The sequence below is a fragment of the Girardinichthys multiradiatus genome, chromosome 6 (assembly GCF_021462225.1).
Source record: "Girardinichthys multiradiatus isolate DD_20200921_A chromosome 6, DD_fGirMul_XY1, whole genome shotgun sequence".
Classification (NCBI taxonomy): domain Eukaryota; kingdom Metazoa; phylum Chordata; class Actinopteri; order Cyprinodontiformes; family Goodeidae; genus Girardinichthys; species Girardinichthys multiradiatus.
In genome coordinates this window covers 36,137,293-36,156,979 of record NC_061799.1, presented here as the reverse complement: position 1 = coordinate 36,156,979, position 19,687 = coordinate 36,137,293, and the positions used below count along the sequence as shown (strand labels likewise).

General features: G+C 39.0%; 2 protein-coding genes and 1 long non-coding RNA gene across 4 annotated transcripts in view; 1 reads left to right on the top strand and 2 right to left on the bottom strand.

Annotated features, from left to right (window-relative positions):
- Position 1: 1 nt before the first annotated feature.
- txndc12 (thioredoxin domain containing 12 (endoplasmic reticulum)) lies at positions 2 to 9,820 on the bottom strand. Its single transcript, XM_047367325.1, has 7 exons — positions 9,658 to 9,820; positions 8,305 to 8,365; positions 8,059 to 8,111; positions 6,947 to 7,020; positions 6,736 to 6,805; positions 3,104 to 3,187; positions 2 to 1,820 (listed from the first exon to the last, which is right to left on the bottom strand). The coding sequence occupies exons 1-7, from the start codon at positions 9,755 to 9,757 to the stop codon at positions 1,741 to 1,743; spliced, it is 522 nt and encodes a 173-aa protein (XP_047223281.1). The 5' UTR covers positions 9,758 to 9,820; the 3' UTR covers positions 2 to 1,740.
- Positions 9,821 to 10,323: 503 nt separating this feature from the next.
- Positions 10,324 to 16,597, top strand: LOC124869960 (transcription factor BTF3 homolog 4). Of its 2 annotated transcripts, none has more exons than XM_047368253.1 (6): positions 10,324 to 10,401; positions 11,090 to 11,149; positions 14,163 to 14,276; positions 14,645 to 14,846; positions 15,916 to 15,975; positions 16,200 to 16,597. In XM_047368253.1, exons 2-6 carry the CDS (start codon positions 11,096 to 11,098, stop codon positions 16,244 to 16,246), a joined length of 477 nt encoding a protein of 158 aa, XP_047224209.1. In that variant the 5' UTR covers positions 10,324 to 10,401; positions 11,090 to 11,095; the 3' UTR covers positions 16,247 to 16,597. The 2 variants fall into 2 exon arrangements, with proteins under 2 accessions (XP_047224209.1, XP_047224208.1); XM_047368252.1 differs by lacking the exon at positions 10,324 to 10,401 and adding an exon at positions 10,588 to 10,683.
- The window catches only part of LOC124869961, a 4,364-nt gene continuing 1,175 nt past the window's right edge, over positions 16,499 to 19,687 (bottom strand). Inside the window, exon 2 of the long non-coding RNA XR_007038697.1 lies at positions 16,499 to 17,979. This is a non-coding gene — a long non-coding RNA (uncharacterized LOC124869961). The remainder of the gene's footprint in view (positions 17,980 to 19,687) is intronic.

The window sequence follows — 19,687 nt, the reverse complement described above, 5'->3', positions numbered from 1 at the left end:
CCCAATACAACAAACTTTTATTTTCACGTGTATAAAATACATCAAGACATGTAAATCGGCTTTTTTTCCTCTTAGAGTTTTAAAAAAAGACATGCAGCAGAACTAAAACACTTAATATGGCAGGATTATCTAGTATTCAGAAACTAAGATAAATAGTAAATCAGGTAAGAGACTTGTTTGCACATGGTGATTATTGTCAAGTAAAATACAGTAGAGGATCTTTGGAAGCACATTGCTTTAGGTGTTAAATTAGTTGACTTGGGGAGAGAGAAAAAAATGAGGTTATACATTTATTTTTAATAAAACAGCTCATCTTTGGCATAACAGTCTTTTCCTGGGATAATAGTAATTATTTTTCTTTTAACGTCAGCAGTGGACATAAAGCATCTTCAATTATACCAACAAAATTACCCTGAAAATCCTTCGGTCTAACGCAGCGGTTTTCAGTCCTGGAGTGCAGTCCCTGCTCCCAGTACGCTTTAATAAGGCTGGTTGAAAATGCCTCACCAGCTGTCAACGTTCTCCAGATGTCTGTTAACTCATCTGGAGATGAGTTAGAGATGGAACGGATACCGTTACCATTTTTGGATCAGATGTCTGGCTAAGGTACCGATCCAGGTCCTACTGATTGAAGATATGGGCACAAAATCCTGGAGTTTGGCTTACAATACCTGTGGTTGTTTATGTAAGCTTATACAACACCAACATGTAAACGCTGGAAAATAAAGCTCCATCGCAGTATTAATCCGTGTAATATCTCAATCGCATATTGCTGCTTTGATGCAACTTTTGGTAGGCATTTATTTCAAAGGGACATGGATGAACTCGCCACGTGCAAATATCTCGGGCCAGTTGGACGAACTTTCGATTTTAGATTTCGGATGATAAAACGCCTCAATTATGATCAATTACATGGCAACTTGTTTTCCTAATATTCAGCCCTGCAGCAAAACATCTGCAAAGGCAGAGATCTGGATTGGAGAATTTCTAACTCATTCATTTTAGCCAGATGTGCTGGAGCAGGGATGCGTCTAAAACTTGCAGACCACCAGCACCTGGAGGATCACCAACCCACCCTACTGTTTTCTAAACAAAATGCCTGTTTTAAATGAAAAGCACTGTTTAAAAAAAATCCCAACTAAAATCCTGATATTTTAAATCAAATTTAACCAAATCAAATGGACAGATTTTATACATCTAATATAACAATTTTCCTGATGAAATAAATTTCCTAGGAAACCATTTATTTTAATAACTCCATGAACTGAGGCTTTCCTTCAAGATGCTGACATTTAAATAACCTTGATCTCTGCATAAGCATAATTGACTCCCATGCATGGCCATTTTGTGCTTCTCAACTTGTCAATGCCAAAGAAATAAATGTCATGGCTCTCTAATAAAAAAAACATTGAATGCATTAAACAGCGCAGGCAGCTGGGAGCTAATAAAGGAAAGTTAACGTGGCTAACATCCCCTACAGACACCAAGTACAGTAAATTGCATTGACATTTAATAAAGGGCAACTTAGAAACATACATGATTTAAACATTGGGGGAAATGATTGCAGAGCCAGGAAAACAATGCAGGACAGGAAAGAATACTCATGCACCTGTGGTTTTAAAAATCAGCTGAAACAGTCTACTTTCTACCGTTAGATGTGGAAATATTGAAGGGAGCTCAGCTGCTCATGTAGAGGAAGTGTAGCCCTTACAGCCTTGATGGAGCTCGCCTCTCGTCTCCTCACAGCTCGACCCCTGAGTGGCCTTGTTTAAAGGCGTCACCAGTCAGCTTCTGCTGCGCCTCCTTCATACCAGACACGACTGAGAAAGAAAGGAGCCAAAGGAGAAAATTAGCACACCAGCGAAGAAAGGGCAACAAAAGTCTTGAATTATCTCAGTCTCTGCTTCCAAGAAGCCACCTTCTATTGTAATCTTTGAAATGTTCTTGGTCTCTTTATTTTACTTTTCCATTTGTTTTCTGTCTAATAGCTGATTATTTTTGGATTATTTATTTGTTAAGCTAACCGACACTGACCCAGGAATTATTTATGCATAAAAAAAGGATACACAGTGTGTCCTGCAGAAGTATTCATATGCCGTAAAGTGTTTCCCATTTTACCACAATGATTCTATGTGACCAACACATGTACGTCTCGGCTAGGTTTGCACATCTGGAGACTGAAATCTCCTAGTACAAGTACAGTAAGGTCTGAAGAAGAGCATCTGAAGATCAAGTTTTGTCACATTTTCTCAACTGAATTTAGGGCCTGGACTTTGACTGGGCCATTCTACCAATATATACTTTGATCTAAACTATTCCATTGTAGTCCGGCTATGTTTAGGGTCGTTGTCCTACTGGAAGGTGAACCTCCGTCTCAAGTCTTTTGCAGCCTGGTTTTCTTCCAGGGTTGCCCTGTATTTAGCTCCATCCATCTTATCAACTTAGACCAGCTCCCCTGTCCCTGCTAAGAAAAAAGCAAAGAAAGTATCCCCACACCATGATGCTGCCACCACCCTGTTTCACCGTGGGGACAGTATGCTAGTTTTCCACCACTTATCGCTCTGTTTGTAGAACAAAAAGCACCTTCTTCCACATGTATGCAGTGACCTCTATGTGGCATTTAGAAATCAACAAACAGGACGTTTTGTGTCTTTCTTCTTCCTTCTCTTTGAAATACTGCATTGAAGTTGTTGGTCGTGATGTGACAAAATGTGAAGAAGTTCAGATTAGATTTGAAAGATATACAGCAGATGAACAATTAAAGGACGATGCATCTCTCATATCTTTCATCAGGTTTTTGGTTGAAGGGTTTTCAATTTTCTTAAAATATACCACATTTGTCTTTTTTGCCCTTACATTTATTTTTCCTCCATCTCATTTCTAAGCTTTTTTAAGCAGGCGTCTCACAATAATCTGTGTGGGTCAAGTAAAAAGACTGCGTGGAAAAGGGGTGGGGGGTGAAAAAAAGGCATCAAAAGGTGCAGGGAAACCTTGTCAGAAATCCTGCAGAACCACCGATCAGCACTTTCAAGGTTTAAATCAGTTTGGCTACTCGAACAAAAACTTCAGCGTCACAGTGAAACTCCTGACTCTACACCATTACCTTGTTCGGCGGTGCTGTAGAAGTACTTGTAGTTGGGATTCCCGTTTTTGTTAGTGATTTCAGGATGAATTTTGCCACTTGGATCTGGGGGAGGAATAAAAGTCACACAAAAAGGTTTATTCCAAATGAATGCCAGTTCACTTTTAATCACTCAATGTAATTATTTACTAGGGATGCACAACATACTGCAAATTTATCGTTACGCAGGATCACTGTTTTGTATATCGCAAATAACCACCTGGAACACAACAATTGTTAGCTAATTATCTCATTCTGGGTCTAGCTTTACCTCAAAGCAGAGTGACAATAATACTTTTTAATCTTTGGTTTATTTAAATCGCAAGTTGCATCGTTTAACCGACCAACCTTTATGGCGGACTTTTAACACCCAAATCGACCCCAGTGCTGTGAAGGTCCATAAATTAAAAATATTCCTCTTTAAGGTGAATAACTTAACCAAATGTCTAAAATGGATGTTTAAAAAAATCCTTTCTGATGGCAGATTAATTAAAACATCAAACCTGAAACTCACCCAAAAAAGTATTGAATTCACTTCCCAAAAACAAAAAAAGGAAAGATATAATTGGTATAATTTAGAGAAATATACATATTTTTAGAACCTTAAAAATATGTTCTAAATGCATGTACTTGCTGTATGTATTTATACACAAATACTTGCTAAACATATTAACTGTGGGAGCAAAGAAAACAATAAACTGTAAGTGGTTATGTATGAAGCTAAATTGGGGCCATAAAGTTTGTTAAAAAAAAAAAAATTTAAACCTGAAAAATAAAAGTAAAAAAAAACAAACATTTGAACCTGGAAAATTATTTTGAACCTCCCCCCAAACAAATGTGAAAACTGAAAAAAAGTTTTGCAACTGAAGAAAACTCTGAAACTGGAAAAAAAAAAGATTCAAGTTTTTTTTTTTCAAACTTGCTGATTTTTTTTTCGGCTTCAAACTTTTGGCCCCGTTTTTGCGTGGGGGGCGGGGCCTCAGATCATGGGGGTGCGGAATCATGACTGACAGCTCAACACAGCGGCTGAACAACATATTCACAGTTGTTGCATTCAGGGACTGTGGGAACTGGAAATATCTGTAATACATCATCGATATTCTATATAAATGTGACTGGTTTTGAAAGATAAAATGCTTCACCGATAGAAGGAGGAGAAAATATGATCTTGACAGAGTTGCACAGCATTTTAAGTCTGTGTTGGAGATTTTCCATGCTCTCAACATCAAGCAAAAGAACCGCCAGACTAAGCAGCGGGAATGAAACCAGATGCAAAACGAGCCGGTATTTTCCAAATATCCTTGCATAATTAAGCCTGGACTTGTTTTCACATGAACTGGACTCAGGTTTCAGTTTCTGGTGCATTTTTGATTAAAACGTGTTTGGTCTTCATTTAGTGAAGTAACTCACGGCAAACTGGCATACGGGGCAACCGAGGAAATCCCCGGTGGACCGCTGGCTTAGGCATCTCTTATTTTGTGAATGTAATCGTACTCGTTGTCTTCCACTTATCCGGGACCGGGTCACTGGGGCAGCAGACTCAGCAGAGACGTCCAGACGTCCCTCTCCCCAGACACCTCTTCCAGCTCCTCCGGGGGGAGCCCAAGGCGTTCCCAGGCCAGCCGAGACATAGTCCCTCCAGCGTGTCCTGGGCCGTCCCCTGGGCCTCCTCCCGCCGGGACGCGCCTGGAACACCTCCCGAGGAAGGCGTCCAAGAGACATCCGATATAGATGCCCGAGCCACCTCAACTGGCTCCTCTCAATGTGGAGGAGCAGCGGCTCTACTCCAAGCCCCTCCCGGATGGCCGAGCTCCTCACCCTATCTCTAAGGGAGTGCCCGGCCACCTTACGGAGGAAGCTCATTTCAGCTGCTTGTATCCGGGATCTCGTTCTTTCGGTCATGACCCAAAGTTCATGGCCATAGGTGAGGGTAGGAACGTAGACCGACCGGTAAATTGAGAGCTTTGCTTTTCGGCTCATCTCTCTCTTCACCACAACGGACCGGCACAGCGCCCCCATTATTGTGGCAGCTGCACTGATCCATCTGTTGGAGAAGCCCCAAAGAAGCGTACCACCCAGACTGTTGCATGCCCAGAGTGAAGCATGGGGGTGGATCAGTGATGGTTTGGGCTGCCATATCATGGCATTCCCTTGGCCCAATACTTGTGCTAGATGGGCGCGTCACTGCCAAGGACTACCGGACCATTCTTGAGGACCATGTGCATCCAATGGTTCAAACATTGTATCCTGAAGGCGGTGCCGTATATCAGGATGACAATGCACCATTACACACAGCAAGACTGGTGAAAGATTGGTTTGATGAACATGAAAGTGAAGTTGAACATCTCCCATGGCCTGCACAGTCACCAGATCTAAATATTATTGAGCCACTTTGGGGTGTTTTGGAGGAGCGAGTCAGGAAACGTTTTCCTCCACCAGTATCACGTAGTGACCTGGCCACTATCCTGCAAGAAGAATGGCTTAAAATCCATTAACATTATTGTGGTCTATATATATATATATATATATATATATATATATATATATATATATATATAAGTGAACCACCGTCCCACTAAGCCAGCGGTCCACCGGGGATTTCCTCGGTTGCCCCGTATGCCAGTTTGCCCCTGGCTGTGAGTCATTTCACTAAATGAAGACCAAACACGTTTTAATCAAAAATGCACCAGAAACCGAAACCCGAGTCCAGTCCATGTGAAGACAAGTCCAGGCTTAATTATGCAAGGATGTTCGGAAAATACCGGCTCGTTTTGCATCTGGTTTCATTCCCGCTGCTTAGTCTGGCGGTTCTTTTGCTTGATGTTGAGAGTATGGGAAATCTCCAACATGGACTTAAAATGCTGCGCAACTCTGTCAAGATCATATTTTCTCCTCTGAGATGCGCGTCGTGTATTCACGTAAGCTGCTTCTATCGGTGAAGCATGTTATCTTTCAAAACCAAAAACACATATATATGTATAGAATATTGATGATGTATAACAGATATTTCTATTTCCCACGGTCCCTGAATGCAACAGCTGTGAATATGTTGCTCAGCCGCTGTGTTGAGCTGTCAGTCATGATTCCGCACCCCCATGATCTGAGGCCCCGCCCCCCACGCCAAAACAGGGCCAAAAGTTTGAAGCCGAAAAAAAAATCTGAAAGTTCGAAGGAAACAAAACTTGAATCTGAAAAGTAATTTTGAACTTTTTTTTCTTTTGAACAAACTTTTATTTTTCAGGTTCAAATTTTTTTCGTTTGAACAAACTTTATTGTCCCAATTTAGCTCCATAGCTGACCCACCTTAACTGACTGATGGGCTCAAATTGTAGAAGAAACTAACAAACTAGAACCTTTTGAGGCTGAAATATAACCTGTATACCATAAAGTGGTCCAAATGGAATAGGTTCTGGTCAACAGGGACATAATAAACCACTGACTATAACTGACATTCTTCTTTCTCCTGTGGTTTCCTTTACTCTTGCTCTTATCAGAACATATTTGCAGGAACCTCATGCTTCACAACAAGATTAAAACTAAACCTCCAATTTATTCAGATCAGTTTCTCCAACAGGAATCCCAAGGGGTGTTCATGCAGAGGGCGACTTTCATACCGAGGAAGAGAATCCGGGGAATGTATCCACCGTCCGGGCTGAAGGCTTCATCCTTCGGCTCCTCTTCGTCCTGTTCAAACAACAGAAATATTTGCAGACTGACTACATGGAGACTCAGAAATGGTTTGTGGAAGAAATGATAAAACACAGCTCCGGAAAGGTTTTCTAAGAAGGTCTGAACAGAACAAATGAAGTGGCTGCAGTTTCTTACCTCCAGGTTCACCATTATAAAGTTGTGTGCCAGTTCAGAGATTTCCCTCGATTCAGCAAATTTGGGCTTTAGTGCTGAAAATAAAACAGAGGTTTGTTTAAAAAGAAAATTATTGCATTTAGTCTTTACTTAAATTTAAAGATTTTTAAATCTCTTATTTTCATCAATTTGAGCCTTAAAACATTTAAAACCAATATTTAAAGAAAAACATTCAAATATCCAAAATGTATACTAAAGCTTTGAGATAATCCAATCTGACATTTTCCAACATCCTGTTTGAACCCCTATTTCCTTTTCACCCTGACTGAATCCTAAAAATATGCTTTCAGGTATTTTCTTTCGCCAAGGTTAAGTGCTTATGTGTTTTGCCATCTCTATTTCCTGAACAGAGTCACTGAAAGAGCTGAAGCTGCCATCAACTCTGTGCGCTCCGTTTGTTTTTCCCATAGAAAGTATTCCTGGTTCAGAGCCTTGAAAAACTTTTTTCTTGTGATTTGGTTTTACTATAGCACCTCTATACATAAACTGAACTGATTTTTCTACGTGTTGTATGTAGAAAAATACAAACAGAAGGTGATTCTGACAGATAATTATAACTAAAAACCACCCGCATTTCCCTGTTGGTCTTGCCAGACCTGAAAGATTCACCTTTCAGCACATTAGAGTTGGCTGAGCTGTGATTATTGCTTTGTGAAGAACTAAAATCAGGGCATCTCCTCAACTGAGCTCCGACTCAGTTCATTAATGCTGAACTGAGCCATTGTAGTTGTTTGGATGAGACTCAGTGACAGTCGGTGCTTTTCATTAGCTCTGGAAATTCAAGCAGAACACACTAAAAACTGTGAAAACAATTTTCATTGGTGTAAGAGGAAGGAAAACTGACATTGTGAAGTGATTAAATGGTAAAAGGCAGCGTATTTGGAGGCATGAAGCAAGACTTTTAGTTCCTGTTAGTTTTAGGGCTCTTCATTATCCTGACCTTTATAATCAGAGATGACAGAACAGTTCAGTCTTTGTGTATTTCATTTTTATGAGCTCCAATGAATACCGAAGATAATGTTTCCTTTGTTCAGAGATGGCTTCCAGTAAAAAGGGCAAACAGACATTTATACCTTTGCAGGCTCCACACCAGCTCTTGTGAATGATGACCATGACTGGCAGCCCGCTGTCAAAGAAACCACATGAGATCAGAGGACAACTCCAACTCCACCAAATGTACATCAGAGTAAACACTTTCTACACAACGAGATAGGCCACTGTTTATCTGGTCCAGTCTATGGCTGATATGAAGGCGTGGCGCTCCTCTTTTCAGGCCATGGGTTAATGTTTGCTCAACCGGAAGTAGAGTTTTAGCTCACCTGGCCTCTGCCTCTTTTTTGCCATCTTCCAGCGTCCTCCAGTGAATGTTATCTCCAAATCCTGTTGGAACAAAGAACTGGTGTCATGATTACACGCAGCAGGGCGGGTCTAAACATCTGAGAACACAACAACAACCTACAACCTTCTACTTAATACCAGACTTAAAAACATCTTTTATTAAACTGCAGGTTGACTTGTGAGTTTTAACCAATAGATTGGGAAGCAGATTTTTCAGATATCAGGCTCCTTTCCAGTGGAACCAGCTCTTAGTTTTGGTCAATGATGCAGACACTTTCCAAGACACACTTCAAATTTAAGACCAGGATTGAAACTTTTAATTTTTTTTCAAAACCTAATGTCATAATAGCCTAGGTTACAGTGAACTAGACTTAATGACCATTTTCACCTGCTGTTCTCCGTTGATGCATTATTTACAATCACTGTTGGGAATAGCTTTGTCCTGGAAAGGGACACAATTGAATCCAGAAGCACTGGCCTATAGAAAATTTTTAATGGGACAAATTTTCTGGGTTCAACTGTCCCTCTTTCCTGAACAAAGTCATCGACAGACCAAAGAAAGTACCCATAGAAAGTACTGCTGGCCCATTGCTACTGTGTTAAGCTTTCTATCTTTTGCGGAAGGCGCCACTGACAGAGCTGTTGCTACCAGTAACTTTGTGTAATGTCCTTGTTTATCTTTGTCAAAGAAAGTACCCTTAGAGCAAAGCTTGTGTGTCTTTCCTGGAACGCACACATTGACAGAGGTAATGTTGTCATCAACGCATTAATCTCGACTTGTTTTTCTGTTCTATAGAAAGTGCCTCTGTTTCGGTGCTTCTGTGTTGTGTCTGATAGAAAGTCATTGAGGGAGCTATTGCTGTTTTCAACAATGTGTATTCTTTTTTTCATTCAAAAGAAATTTTTGAAACCTACTGCATTCAAATTATTGTGTACATTTCTTGGTTTTCTGTCCTATAGAAAGTACTCCTGGCTAACTGATTAAATGGCTTTAAAGTTGTTGTTTTTATTTAAAAAAAGTTTAATTTCAGTTCTACAAGTCACTGAACTGAAATGTTTGTGAATGTCCTGTTAGGTAATTGTTTTTGGTCGAGTCCATATTGCGACAATTACACTGAAAGCGCTGGCAGCAAAACACGTCGAACCAGAAAAACTGGAATTTAATATTTGTCTTTGATGAAAGAACACGTATTTTGATGATTCTTCAAGAGCAGACACAGCGTGATCCTGGATGTGAACACAAAGACAAATATCTATTTCTATGGAGAACACTTTCAGTGAAGCCATAAACATATTATCTACTTAAATCAGTTCTACTCCAAATACCAGCTCACCTTTTCCGCTGGCTGCTTCTACAGCCTCTTGAAAACACGAAAAAGACAATAAAATCTGCAGCAACGAGAAAACGACGATATTGACTATAGACGTTTGCATTTTGCCTGGCTTTCTTCTACAGCTGTGGCTAACAAGTAGCGGACGTGATCACTCACGACCCGGATGTCCAACAGCAATATTTCACAATAAATGTAATTTTAGCAATGCTGCGTTTCAGCTGCCTCGGAAATCAAAAGATTACCGTGGAAATTACGTCACGTCCAATTTAGCAGCGCAGGCCGGAAATCTATTGAGGTGTGCTCATTTTTGTGTTCATGGAGCAGGCTAACTACAATGTATATTTCTGCATTTTAGCCATTTATATTCTTATAGATCATGTCCGTGAGCAGACATTGTGTATTGTCAGTTTGACTTGTTTATTGATAAAAACTGTCATAAATGAAAATAAACACAGTTTATTTTTGTTTTGTTTTTTGCTCTCCAATCGTTAGCAAAATCGTGTCATGGTCTCCAGGTTTGCGAGTTCCGGTTTATATTTTCCGATTTAGGATTTTAATTCGACCTCTGAGTGTACATTGAACGCACCATTAAAGTGACACACTCTCCCCTCGATGATAATACGCATGCGGCAGTTGCTTCCCACGTGACATCACATCCACACAACCGCGTGCTTCTTCTATGCTGCCTTTACGTGAAGTTGGACAACAAAATGTAATTTTAAAACTGGAAGTACATCCGAAAAGGTACATTTAAAAGCCCTACTTGAAAAGTGGAAACTGGTATTTGCTCAACTCTGTCCATGTCGATTGATTATGATATACATTCTGAATAGTTTATTTGTAGTTTATAAAAAATATTTTACGACCATTGGGAATAGTTTCAAAAAAATTGTAAATTATAGAATTTTTATTCTGAAAACTAGAACCGGAATTTGGTTGTGCTGCTGTTAGCTTAATTGTGCTCTAGCCCGTGCTACTTCATTGGTAGCAACATCTGTTCAACGGACTCATAATCCCTTATTGCAGGTAAATAAACCCTTTAACTTGGGTTAAACATCTCATGTGGTGCTTTTATCTTTTGAATGATTTGGTTAACTCTTAGTGAGGTCTTTATTAATTTAAATTACATTGTTTTGTGTTGTTAGTTTAATCTTAAGCTAACGTTAGCTTAGTTTCGCGTGTATTATCAATCTAATTAGCTTAATATTTGACGAAAATGTTATTTCGAAATAATAATGACTACATAAAATCTGCGTTTTGTTATTTTTTTGTCACTTTATAGAAGTATAATGTTTAATATAACTGTTAACAGGCGTGATTTTTTTGTTGTTTTTTTTTTTACATTTCTGCTTAGTTATAAAGTAGTTCGTTCATCTGTGTAAAGTCGCAGCTCTGCTGCTCTGGTTTGGATTAAGTTTGTTTTGTTTTACAGAACACTATGAATCAAGAAAAGCTCGCCAAACTTCAAGCACAGGTCCGGATAGGAGGAAAGGTACCGTTTTCAGGTTTCTTGACATTCCTTTTTTGTAACCAGTTGATTTAGATTTGTCCTCCCTTGGATCAGTTGTTCTTCATGTTAAGAAGCATGTTGGTTTTTGGAACCTGTCAGAGTTTTCCTCCTGACCTCAGCATTTCTATTGTCAGGCAGAACATTGGCCTCCTTCATCTGGGGCCCCTGTGACTTTGGTCCCATTTTTCTGGGAGGTTTTTTTAGCAACGCACTAGGTGGTAATAGTTTTGTTTCTGTTGTGAAATTCTGTTTTTACACACCCCACCCAGGGTGTGCTGCACCAACAGACTGGTTCAAAGTGTTACAAATATGTAAGTAAATTAGCTGCTAAGGCCATTTCATACAAGTAGGTACATTAGCAAAATTTACGAAAGAGTTGCTTGTCGAAAATACGAATTTCATCTGAAAGAGCAATTAAGTAACTTTTAATTAATACAGAAATCATGCAAGTTAAAAACCGCTGAACTTATGTAGTAATTCATGTCCCTTAATTTACTTTGAAACCTTGAAAAGGTTGTGGCCCAAAATAACAAAAAGAAGCCAAATTTAAAAAGTTTTCTTTTTAAATGTAGCCGTGAAAGATCCAGTGATCCAACTATGAATAATGTTTTGTCTTCAGGGGTCAGGTTAACTATCACCTCTTTTTTGGTAGGGAAAAGGTTACCTTAGAATATATTTTAACCATTGAAGTAAAAATATTTTACTTAAACAAAAGCTAGCACAGCTAGCGGTGTAGTCAGCGATCAATTGATTGGAGCAAAAACATCAGCTCTAGACTTGCTGATAGTAATATACCTACGTAACAGGTTCACGATGCTTTACCTCTATTGTATCGGATTACTTACAAATATGTGGGGAAATGCTGGGGAATGGCTCATGCATGTTATGTGATTGCTTTAACAGAAGGGCCCCATTGGGGGACTGAACGACCCCAGACACTGATTGCTGACCGGACGAAATGAACAAAGGGGTTGAAAGGCAGTGCAAACAGATTCTCAAAAGTTCATGCTAATCATTTATAAACTTTTGAAATAGTAAGAAAGAAACCCAATATATTGTTGTTCAGAAATGTGAATTTGAGTCAACTTGTGGCATCCGATCCACAAGTTTTTTGGTTTTTTTTTTAGTGCTGGTTTACAATTTGTTGGCAAACACTAGACCTAGATATGATGTTGGCTCATGCATCTCAGAAATTAATTTTACATGTGACATCATGGATGAATGTTGGTTGTGCTCTTGGAGTAATTTTGGTGTGCCTGCTGTTCTAGAATGGTTTACCAACACTGTTTTCTCCACTTGAGGAAAGTGGCTCTAACTCTGGTTCGCTGGAGTTCCAAAGCCGTAAAAATGGCTTTGTAATGACTCAGTTTTCAATAATCTATTCTTAAATTTCTTTAGATTGGAGCACGATGTGTTGGATTTTGAGATATTTTCACCTATTTCGTGTTGTATAGGCGATTCTTAGATTCTTGTGATCTTCCAGTAATCAGGCTTGGGTGTGGCTAGCAACAATGAACCACATAATGTGATTAATAACCTAATTTGTGATTTCCTTGTGACTAAAATTGTTCTGTTTATGTTGTGTAGATTTTGGTTTCATAAGTTTGAAGAAACCTGCATGGAAAACACTTCTGTTTCTTGCAGACAACTATTTTTCTTACGAATGCATAAAATTCACCAAGTGTTTGTTTTAAAATGCTTAAGCCCATTGTGTCTTTTAGGCTAGTTTGCTGCTGTTTCCTAATCTAAAACTAAGCATAGTTGCAGGAAAATTAAGGTTAGATGATTTTGTACAAAAGTAAAAATTCTATTTATCAAGAATTAAGTGTTTGAAATGGTGGAGAGCAGAAATCAACGTCAAAGTCATTTCGTTCTTTTCATATTAAACCAGATAGGTGCATTTAGAGGTCTGTTCAGGATGAGGTAGTTAAGTTGATGTAGGATCACCAGTAGTTAATCTCAGGTATTAACTTGTTGCATGCATCTACAGATTGAAGTGTTTTATGCTGAGCTGTGTTTTGATTTTGATTTTGATTTGATTTTGATAAGCGCTGCTGAATTGTGTGTGGTTAATGTTTGTCTGGCTGATCTCAAATCAGCCAGGAGTTAGAAGCTGGACTTTTAAAAGTTTTCCATTCAAAGTAACTGCTGTCTGGACCTCGCCCGACCACTCTTTGATCCAGTTTTATTGCTGGAGATTTTCCACTGAGTTCTCGCCTCAGAGTTTTATGACCCTTTGTCAAGATTTGGGGCGTTCAGCTGGTTGTGGCTAAAGGGGCGTGGCCCCACCGTTTTATCAGCTGATCGCTGCGATCGAGACATCAGAACACCAGGAGGATTTCTTTCCATTTAACCCAAATTACACATTTTATCCATAAAACTGCTGGTTTGATCTTCATAGACACTAAATGCGCATATATGTTTTTCTTTTATTATTATTGTTAGGTAGTCATTTTTTATTCCCTTTGTGTAGAACGGTGCTTGTTAGTTAGGTGAAGGTTTTTGGACCAGAATAATAGTATATCAGGATTATTTAGCTTCAATAAATCTTCATATATATAATTAAGAGAAGCGTTTGTATTTATTTCGTGCAAGAGTGATTTATTGATCAAAACAAGGTCGAAGTTCCCCCACCTTCAGTGAAGCGGTTGAATAAACAATGACAGTTGGTGGTTTGGTTAATAATTTTTAATTATTAAAGAGTTTTCAGCCCATAATCACAACACCAGAGGACATCTCTGATTTCTATTTGTAACTAATGGTTTTTGGTTAAGAAATAAAAATAAATTTCAAATTATGCTTTTAAATTATCATTCTTGATGAATATTAATTAATCAATAATCATAATCCTTACAAGTCCTAGTTGTCTTAAGCAGAAAACTGATGTTCAAGACAGGAAAGAAGATGTGAACTGATGGCATTAGTTGTGTTTGATTCAATGTGCAGACTCTAACCCTCCTTTTTTTTTTGGTATCAAAACCTGTTGCTCTCTCAGGGGACGGCCCGCAGGAAGAAAAAGGTTGTTCACAAAACGGCAACAGCTGATGACAAAAAACTGCAGGGATCACTGAAGAAACTGGCAGTGAACAACATTGCAGGGATAGAGGAGGTGAGCTATCAAAGTAGAAGTCAATGTCTCCGTTGTCTTTTCACTGCTTTGATATATTTTGTCCCAGAATCCTGAATCTTTTATCTAACATCGTGTCATAAGACGTAAGGGAAGATAAAAGCCTGAGTAAAGCATTCCCCAGTTATTTTATCATCTCGTCTATTTTTAGAGAGCTTTCAGCGAACACACTTAACACAAAGTGTTTGACATGCACCAAATTACAAAAACAAACAAACAAACCAAAAAAAAAAAAAAAAACCTACAACAACCTTTATGTGCAACTACTGAAGTGCATTTAGCGTTTAAACATGCAGACTGTTGCACAGATCAGAATAGACACTCTCATCCAAAATCTTTTCCTTCCTAAGGTGAATATGATAAAAGACGATGGGACAGTGATTCACTTCAACAACCCCAAGGTTCAGGCTTCTCTGTCGGCCAACACCTTCGCCATCACGGGCCACGCCGAGACCAAACAGCTGACGGAGATGCTGCCAGGCATCCTGAGCCAGCTGGGAGCCGACAGCCTCAGCAGCCTGCGCAAGCTGGCCGAGCAGTTTCCACGGCAATGTGAGCACGCAGCTGAAACACGATCTCATTAGGCAGATTAACAGATTTGGTTTGTCATGATGTTTTATGTATAATAAATATATCATGAACTGTGACTGTGGGCCTGAACTGTAAGCAGGCCCACAGCATGATGCTGTCACCACCATGTTTGGTGATTTTTGTTTCCAAGGTGATGCTGGAAATGATGAGGACTATCTTGTTTTTTTTTTTGTTTTGTTTACAGGAGTGATTGCTGTTTTCCTCTCGTCTAAAAGACAGAAAATTAGACAGCACACACACACACACACACCACCTTTCAGAGTGTTTTGAGAGTGTTGCAGGAATTTAGTTTCAACTGGGTTTCTTCTCACAGTGAGTGGGAGGGTTACTATTTGCACATGGTAACTAAATTTGGCTGTTCTGCTATTCAATCTTTATTTTAAAGCATTTTAAAGACCTCAGATCTCACCAAATATAATTTAAAACCATTTCAGGGGATTGCTGCTTTGCTGGTCAGTTACTCTTCACAGCTTGCAGCATCTTAATATTAATGGTGGTCTCACCTGGAAGCAGTAAATCTATCTAAGCTAATTAAATTCCTGAGTATGTTTCAATTATTCAACAAACAAAATAAGAGTGTGATGTTATGAAATAAGAAAGAAAATGTCAAGCACTCGTTTTTTTATTTAATTAAATGATGCTTTGACCTCTCCTTGACTGCTGATTTGGAAAACATACGACCTGAGGGTTAAGACTTCAATTAAATAAAGGCGAAATCCACATAGAGGTGGAAAGTGAAGCCTCTCCCTTAGTTCTCAACCAAGCGTCCTGCAGACACATGACTGACTCAGACTTTACCAGCTGGTTCTGGAGGAATTTTCATAACTTTCTACATTTTTTTTGTGCGATTGCACAGATCTTTGGTGACGGATTTGTGCAGCAGCAATTTAGTGTAGAATCTCTGAAGCTGCACAGATTTATGTTTGAGAGTTTCTGTAAAAAATTAAAAGAGCTTTGTTTCAGCATTTAATACTCAAATTTACAAATTGAGACAATTTTTATTTAAAATTTCGTCTTATTGTTTCTGCAGCAATGGAGCTGAAAGCTGTCAAAGAAGAAAATGCAGAAGAGGACGACGACGATGTTCCAGGTAGAAATGCAGAAAGTTGCCGTAAACGAATGTGTCTATTATAAGATCTGTTAGTAGCACAATTATTTTAGACCTTTTTTTATGAAGAAACGAAGCTCTCGAAGTCCTAAATAAACATGTTCAGGTGTAGAGTATTATGACTAAATCACTTTTTGTTTGTTTATGCACATCTGCTTCTATTTCTATATGTAATACCGATATTCCTTTCATTTTATCCTTTACAGATCTTGTGGAGAACTTTGATGAAGCATCCAAAAATGAAGCGAACTGATAAATTTCTCTTCTTCAGTCGGATGATTTTTTTTTTTGAAGTTTTGCAGACTTGTAAAGGTCATTTCCTCTGGTGGGGAAACTGTTTAAGGTGCAGTGAATCACTTTAGTGTCTCTGTCTGCAGCAACGCAACGTCATATAGACACAATTTTGGTAAAAATTGTAAATGCAGCATCTGTAAAGCTCTCAGTACCCAAATGACTCCAAACTGCTTCAGAAATAAGCTTCTCATGTGATGCAACACAGCTGGTATTTAAGAGATTCTTTATTAAATGACGATTCAAGTTAATAAATGGTGTACTTAGCATTATAACAGCGATTATGAGTTTAATAAAACAATTTTGGGCTGTTGATATTTCTTTTTATTACATTTTAATTTTAGCCAACAACAAAAAAACTTGTGTTTTTATAGGGATTTTATGTGATAGGCAAGCGCAAAGCAGCGCATAATTGTGAACATCCACAGTTTTAGACATTTATTACAAAAAAATAAAAGTTAAGCTTGCATCTGATACCTGTAAATACAGTTTTATGTCCACCTGTGTGTAATTTAGTTTTAGTTACAGATACACAAGTTCTGGGATGAGCTTAGAGGTCTATTGGAGAACAAAGAGTGTCGTGAAGATCAAGGAACAAAGCAGACAGATCAGGGGGGAAGTTGTGGAAAATGTTTCGCTCCATTTGAAAATGGAAAACGTATGACAACTGCAGACCTACCAAGATGCGGTCAAGCATCTAAAATAAAAGGCTGCACAAGGATAAAGATGCTCATGGTACCCAAAAGAAGCCCTATTTGATGTTTGCCTCAAGCCACGTAGGGGACAAGATGCGGAACAAGGTGCTGTAGTCAGATGAGACCAAAACTAAACTTTTTTTTTTTTGTTCGGCCTACAAAACTGGGTGGAAAACTAACATGACACACCGTCCCATGTTAAAACATGGTGGTGGTAGCATCATGCTGTGGGGATGTTTCGTCCTTAGGGACAGGAAAACTGGTGAAAGTTGATAGGAAGGTGGATGAAGCTAAATACAGGGATATCCTGAATGAAAACCCTGTTGGAGACTGCAAAAGTCTTTGGTTGTACTTGAATTTATTAAGTGGCATTAGAGTAAAAGGGGCTGAACATAAACACATGCCACACTTTTCAAAATAAGAGAAACTACTCATAATTTTCCTTCCATTGAGCAGTTCTAAAATCCCATCACGTTAACATGAACGACAGAAATCTGGTGTTACATTTGGCTTTACTGCTACACTTTAAAACTACCAAAGTAAACATGAATGCTGAAAAGAATGACAAGTTCACAACCACGTAATTCAGTTTGTATGAGAGAATTGCATGAAAGTCTGGAGACGTGTGTGATTGAGGAGGGCTAACTGGGTCTGAATGGCTTTTACACACCACATCCTGTTTCATTGATCATATCTGGTGCTCTGTGCTGCATCCTGCTGATCAATGGCTCCTCTCTCCACTGTCATTCCCGGAGGAGTATCAAGGTTACTGGATGAGTCATTTTTATTTTTCTGGCTCCGGGCCGTGGGTGCGCGGCAGCGGGATGGAGCTGTGGATCCGCCCCGGGGACTTACTCCACATCACCTCCCGCCCGAACCGAGCCAACGCGTCCCCGCTGCAGCAGCTGGACCTGAGAGCGGGGATGCGGGGAGCAGCAGCCTGAGCTCGGTCAAGTTTGCCAGAGAAACCGCGTCATAACCGGAAACCAATGTCAGACACCTAGAAAATAAAAGCACAAAGTATGAAAACTTCAATACTGATAACGATCAGTAAATGTACATTACTACATCAGAATTGCTGCAATAGATGGTTTAAAAACAACTTTCATTTGGTCGCAGTACATTTTGAATGTGTTTTTTAATTACATTTTAATTTTCATTGCATTTTAAGGTTTATGCTGATAAATAGAGAAATATAGCTGCTTCTGTTGTTTTCTGCATCAACATTTCATCTGCCCTTACTTTTCAATGACCAGTTGGAAAAATCAAACTGCATTTTAAAACATTTTCTGAACCTTTTCATTGCCAAACTGCTTTTCAATAATAAACCATGGATTACACGTTTTCTGAAAATAGAGGGACTTACATTTATTAGTTGGTATAAAATCTTTAGATCTGTTCTTTGCAATTTTTCCAGAATCCACATTAGATTGTGACCAACACAATATCTACAAATATTTCTGAAGAATAAAGATGCTACAAGAAGTATGGTTGTATGTTTTAATTTTTACTTAAACTCTAGGAATTTGGCTGCTACTTAAAGGCAACGCTTTTGTCCACATCTTGACTGATATGAGCGGTTTTGGAAGGAAAATAAAATGCAAAAGGTCAAAATGTTGTAGTTTTTGCTCATTTTTTATGCAAAATTACCTAAAAGAGAGTCGTGCCTCAGATTCTCAGCTGGATTTGACTGTGTCTGGATTTGGCTCTAGGTTTAGGGTCATCGAGCTGGAAGGTGACCCTCTCCTCTAGTCTCCTACGGCCTTTTACAGCCTCTAACAGACTTTCTTCCTGAATTTCCCTGTAATCGGCACATCAATTCTGTCCAGCTTCCCTCTCTCTACTGAAGAAAAGCATGCCCACAGCATGATGCTTCCACCACCATGTTTTCCAGTGGGGATGATTTCTTCAGAGTTAGCTTTCCGTCACACATAGCACTTTGCATGTTGGCCAAAAAGTTCAGTTTAAATTAGCTGAACAGAGGACCTTCTTCCATATGTTTCTTGTTCCTCCTATATGGTTTGTGGCAAACTGAGAATGTGACTTCTAATAGTTTTCATTTGGCAATGGATTTTTTTCTTACCAGTTTTCTACAGCAAAATGCCAGATTATTTGATTGCATTAATAATAACTGTCCTGTCAACTGATTAACCCACCTGAGCTGTGGTTTTCTGCAGCTTTTCCACAGTTTTCAGTGGGTTTCTCTGTTGTTTCTCTGAATAACACCTTTGTTGCACCTCTCATTATGCAATGCGGTGAACCACAAGCTAACCCTTCTTTGATTTCATTCAGTTCTCTGCAGCTCCTCCAGAGTTAGTTGTGGTCTCCTGGCTGTTTCTCTGATATCTTGGCAGGTTTGTTGTTGCACCATACTCTCTGTATTGTTGGAGGAGGTTTTGAACAGTGTTCCATGAGATGCTCAACACATAGGATATTATTTTATCACCTTATTCTGCTTTAAATTGTTGTGCAACGTCATCTCTGGCGTCTTCATGGTGCTGTTTGTTCACTAATGTTTTCTAACAAACCTCTGAAGCCTTCATTGAACAGCTGTATTTACACTGAGATTAAATTAACACCGGTGGACTCTGTCTGCTAATTCACTGACTTTATGAAGCTAGTTGCAATGGATTTTATTTAAGGGTATCATTCAAAGGGGGTTGAAAACAAATACATGTAGTACTTTCTGATTTTTATTTGTAAAATAA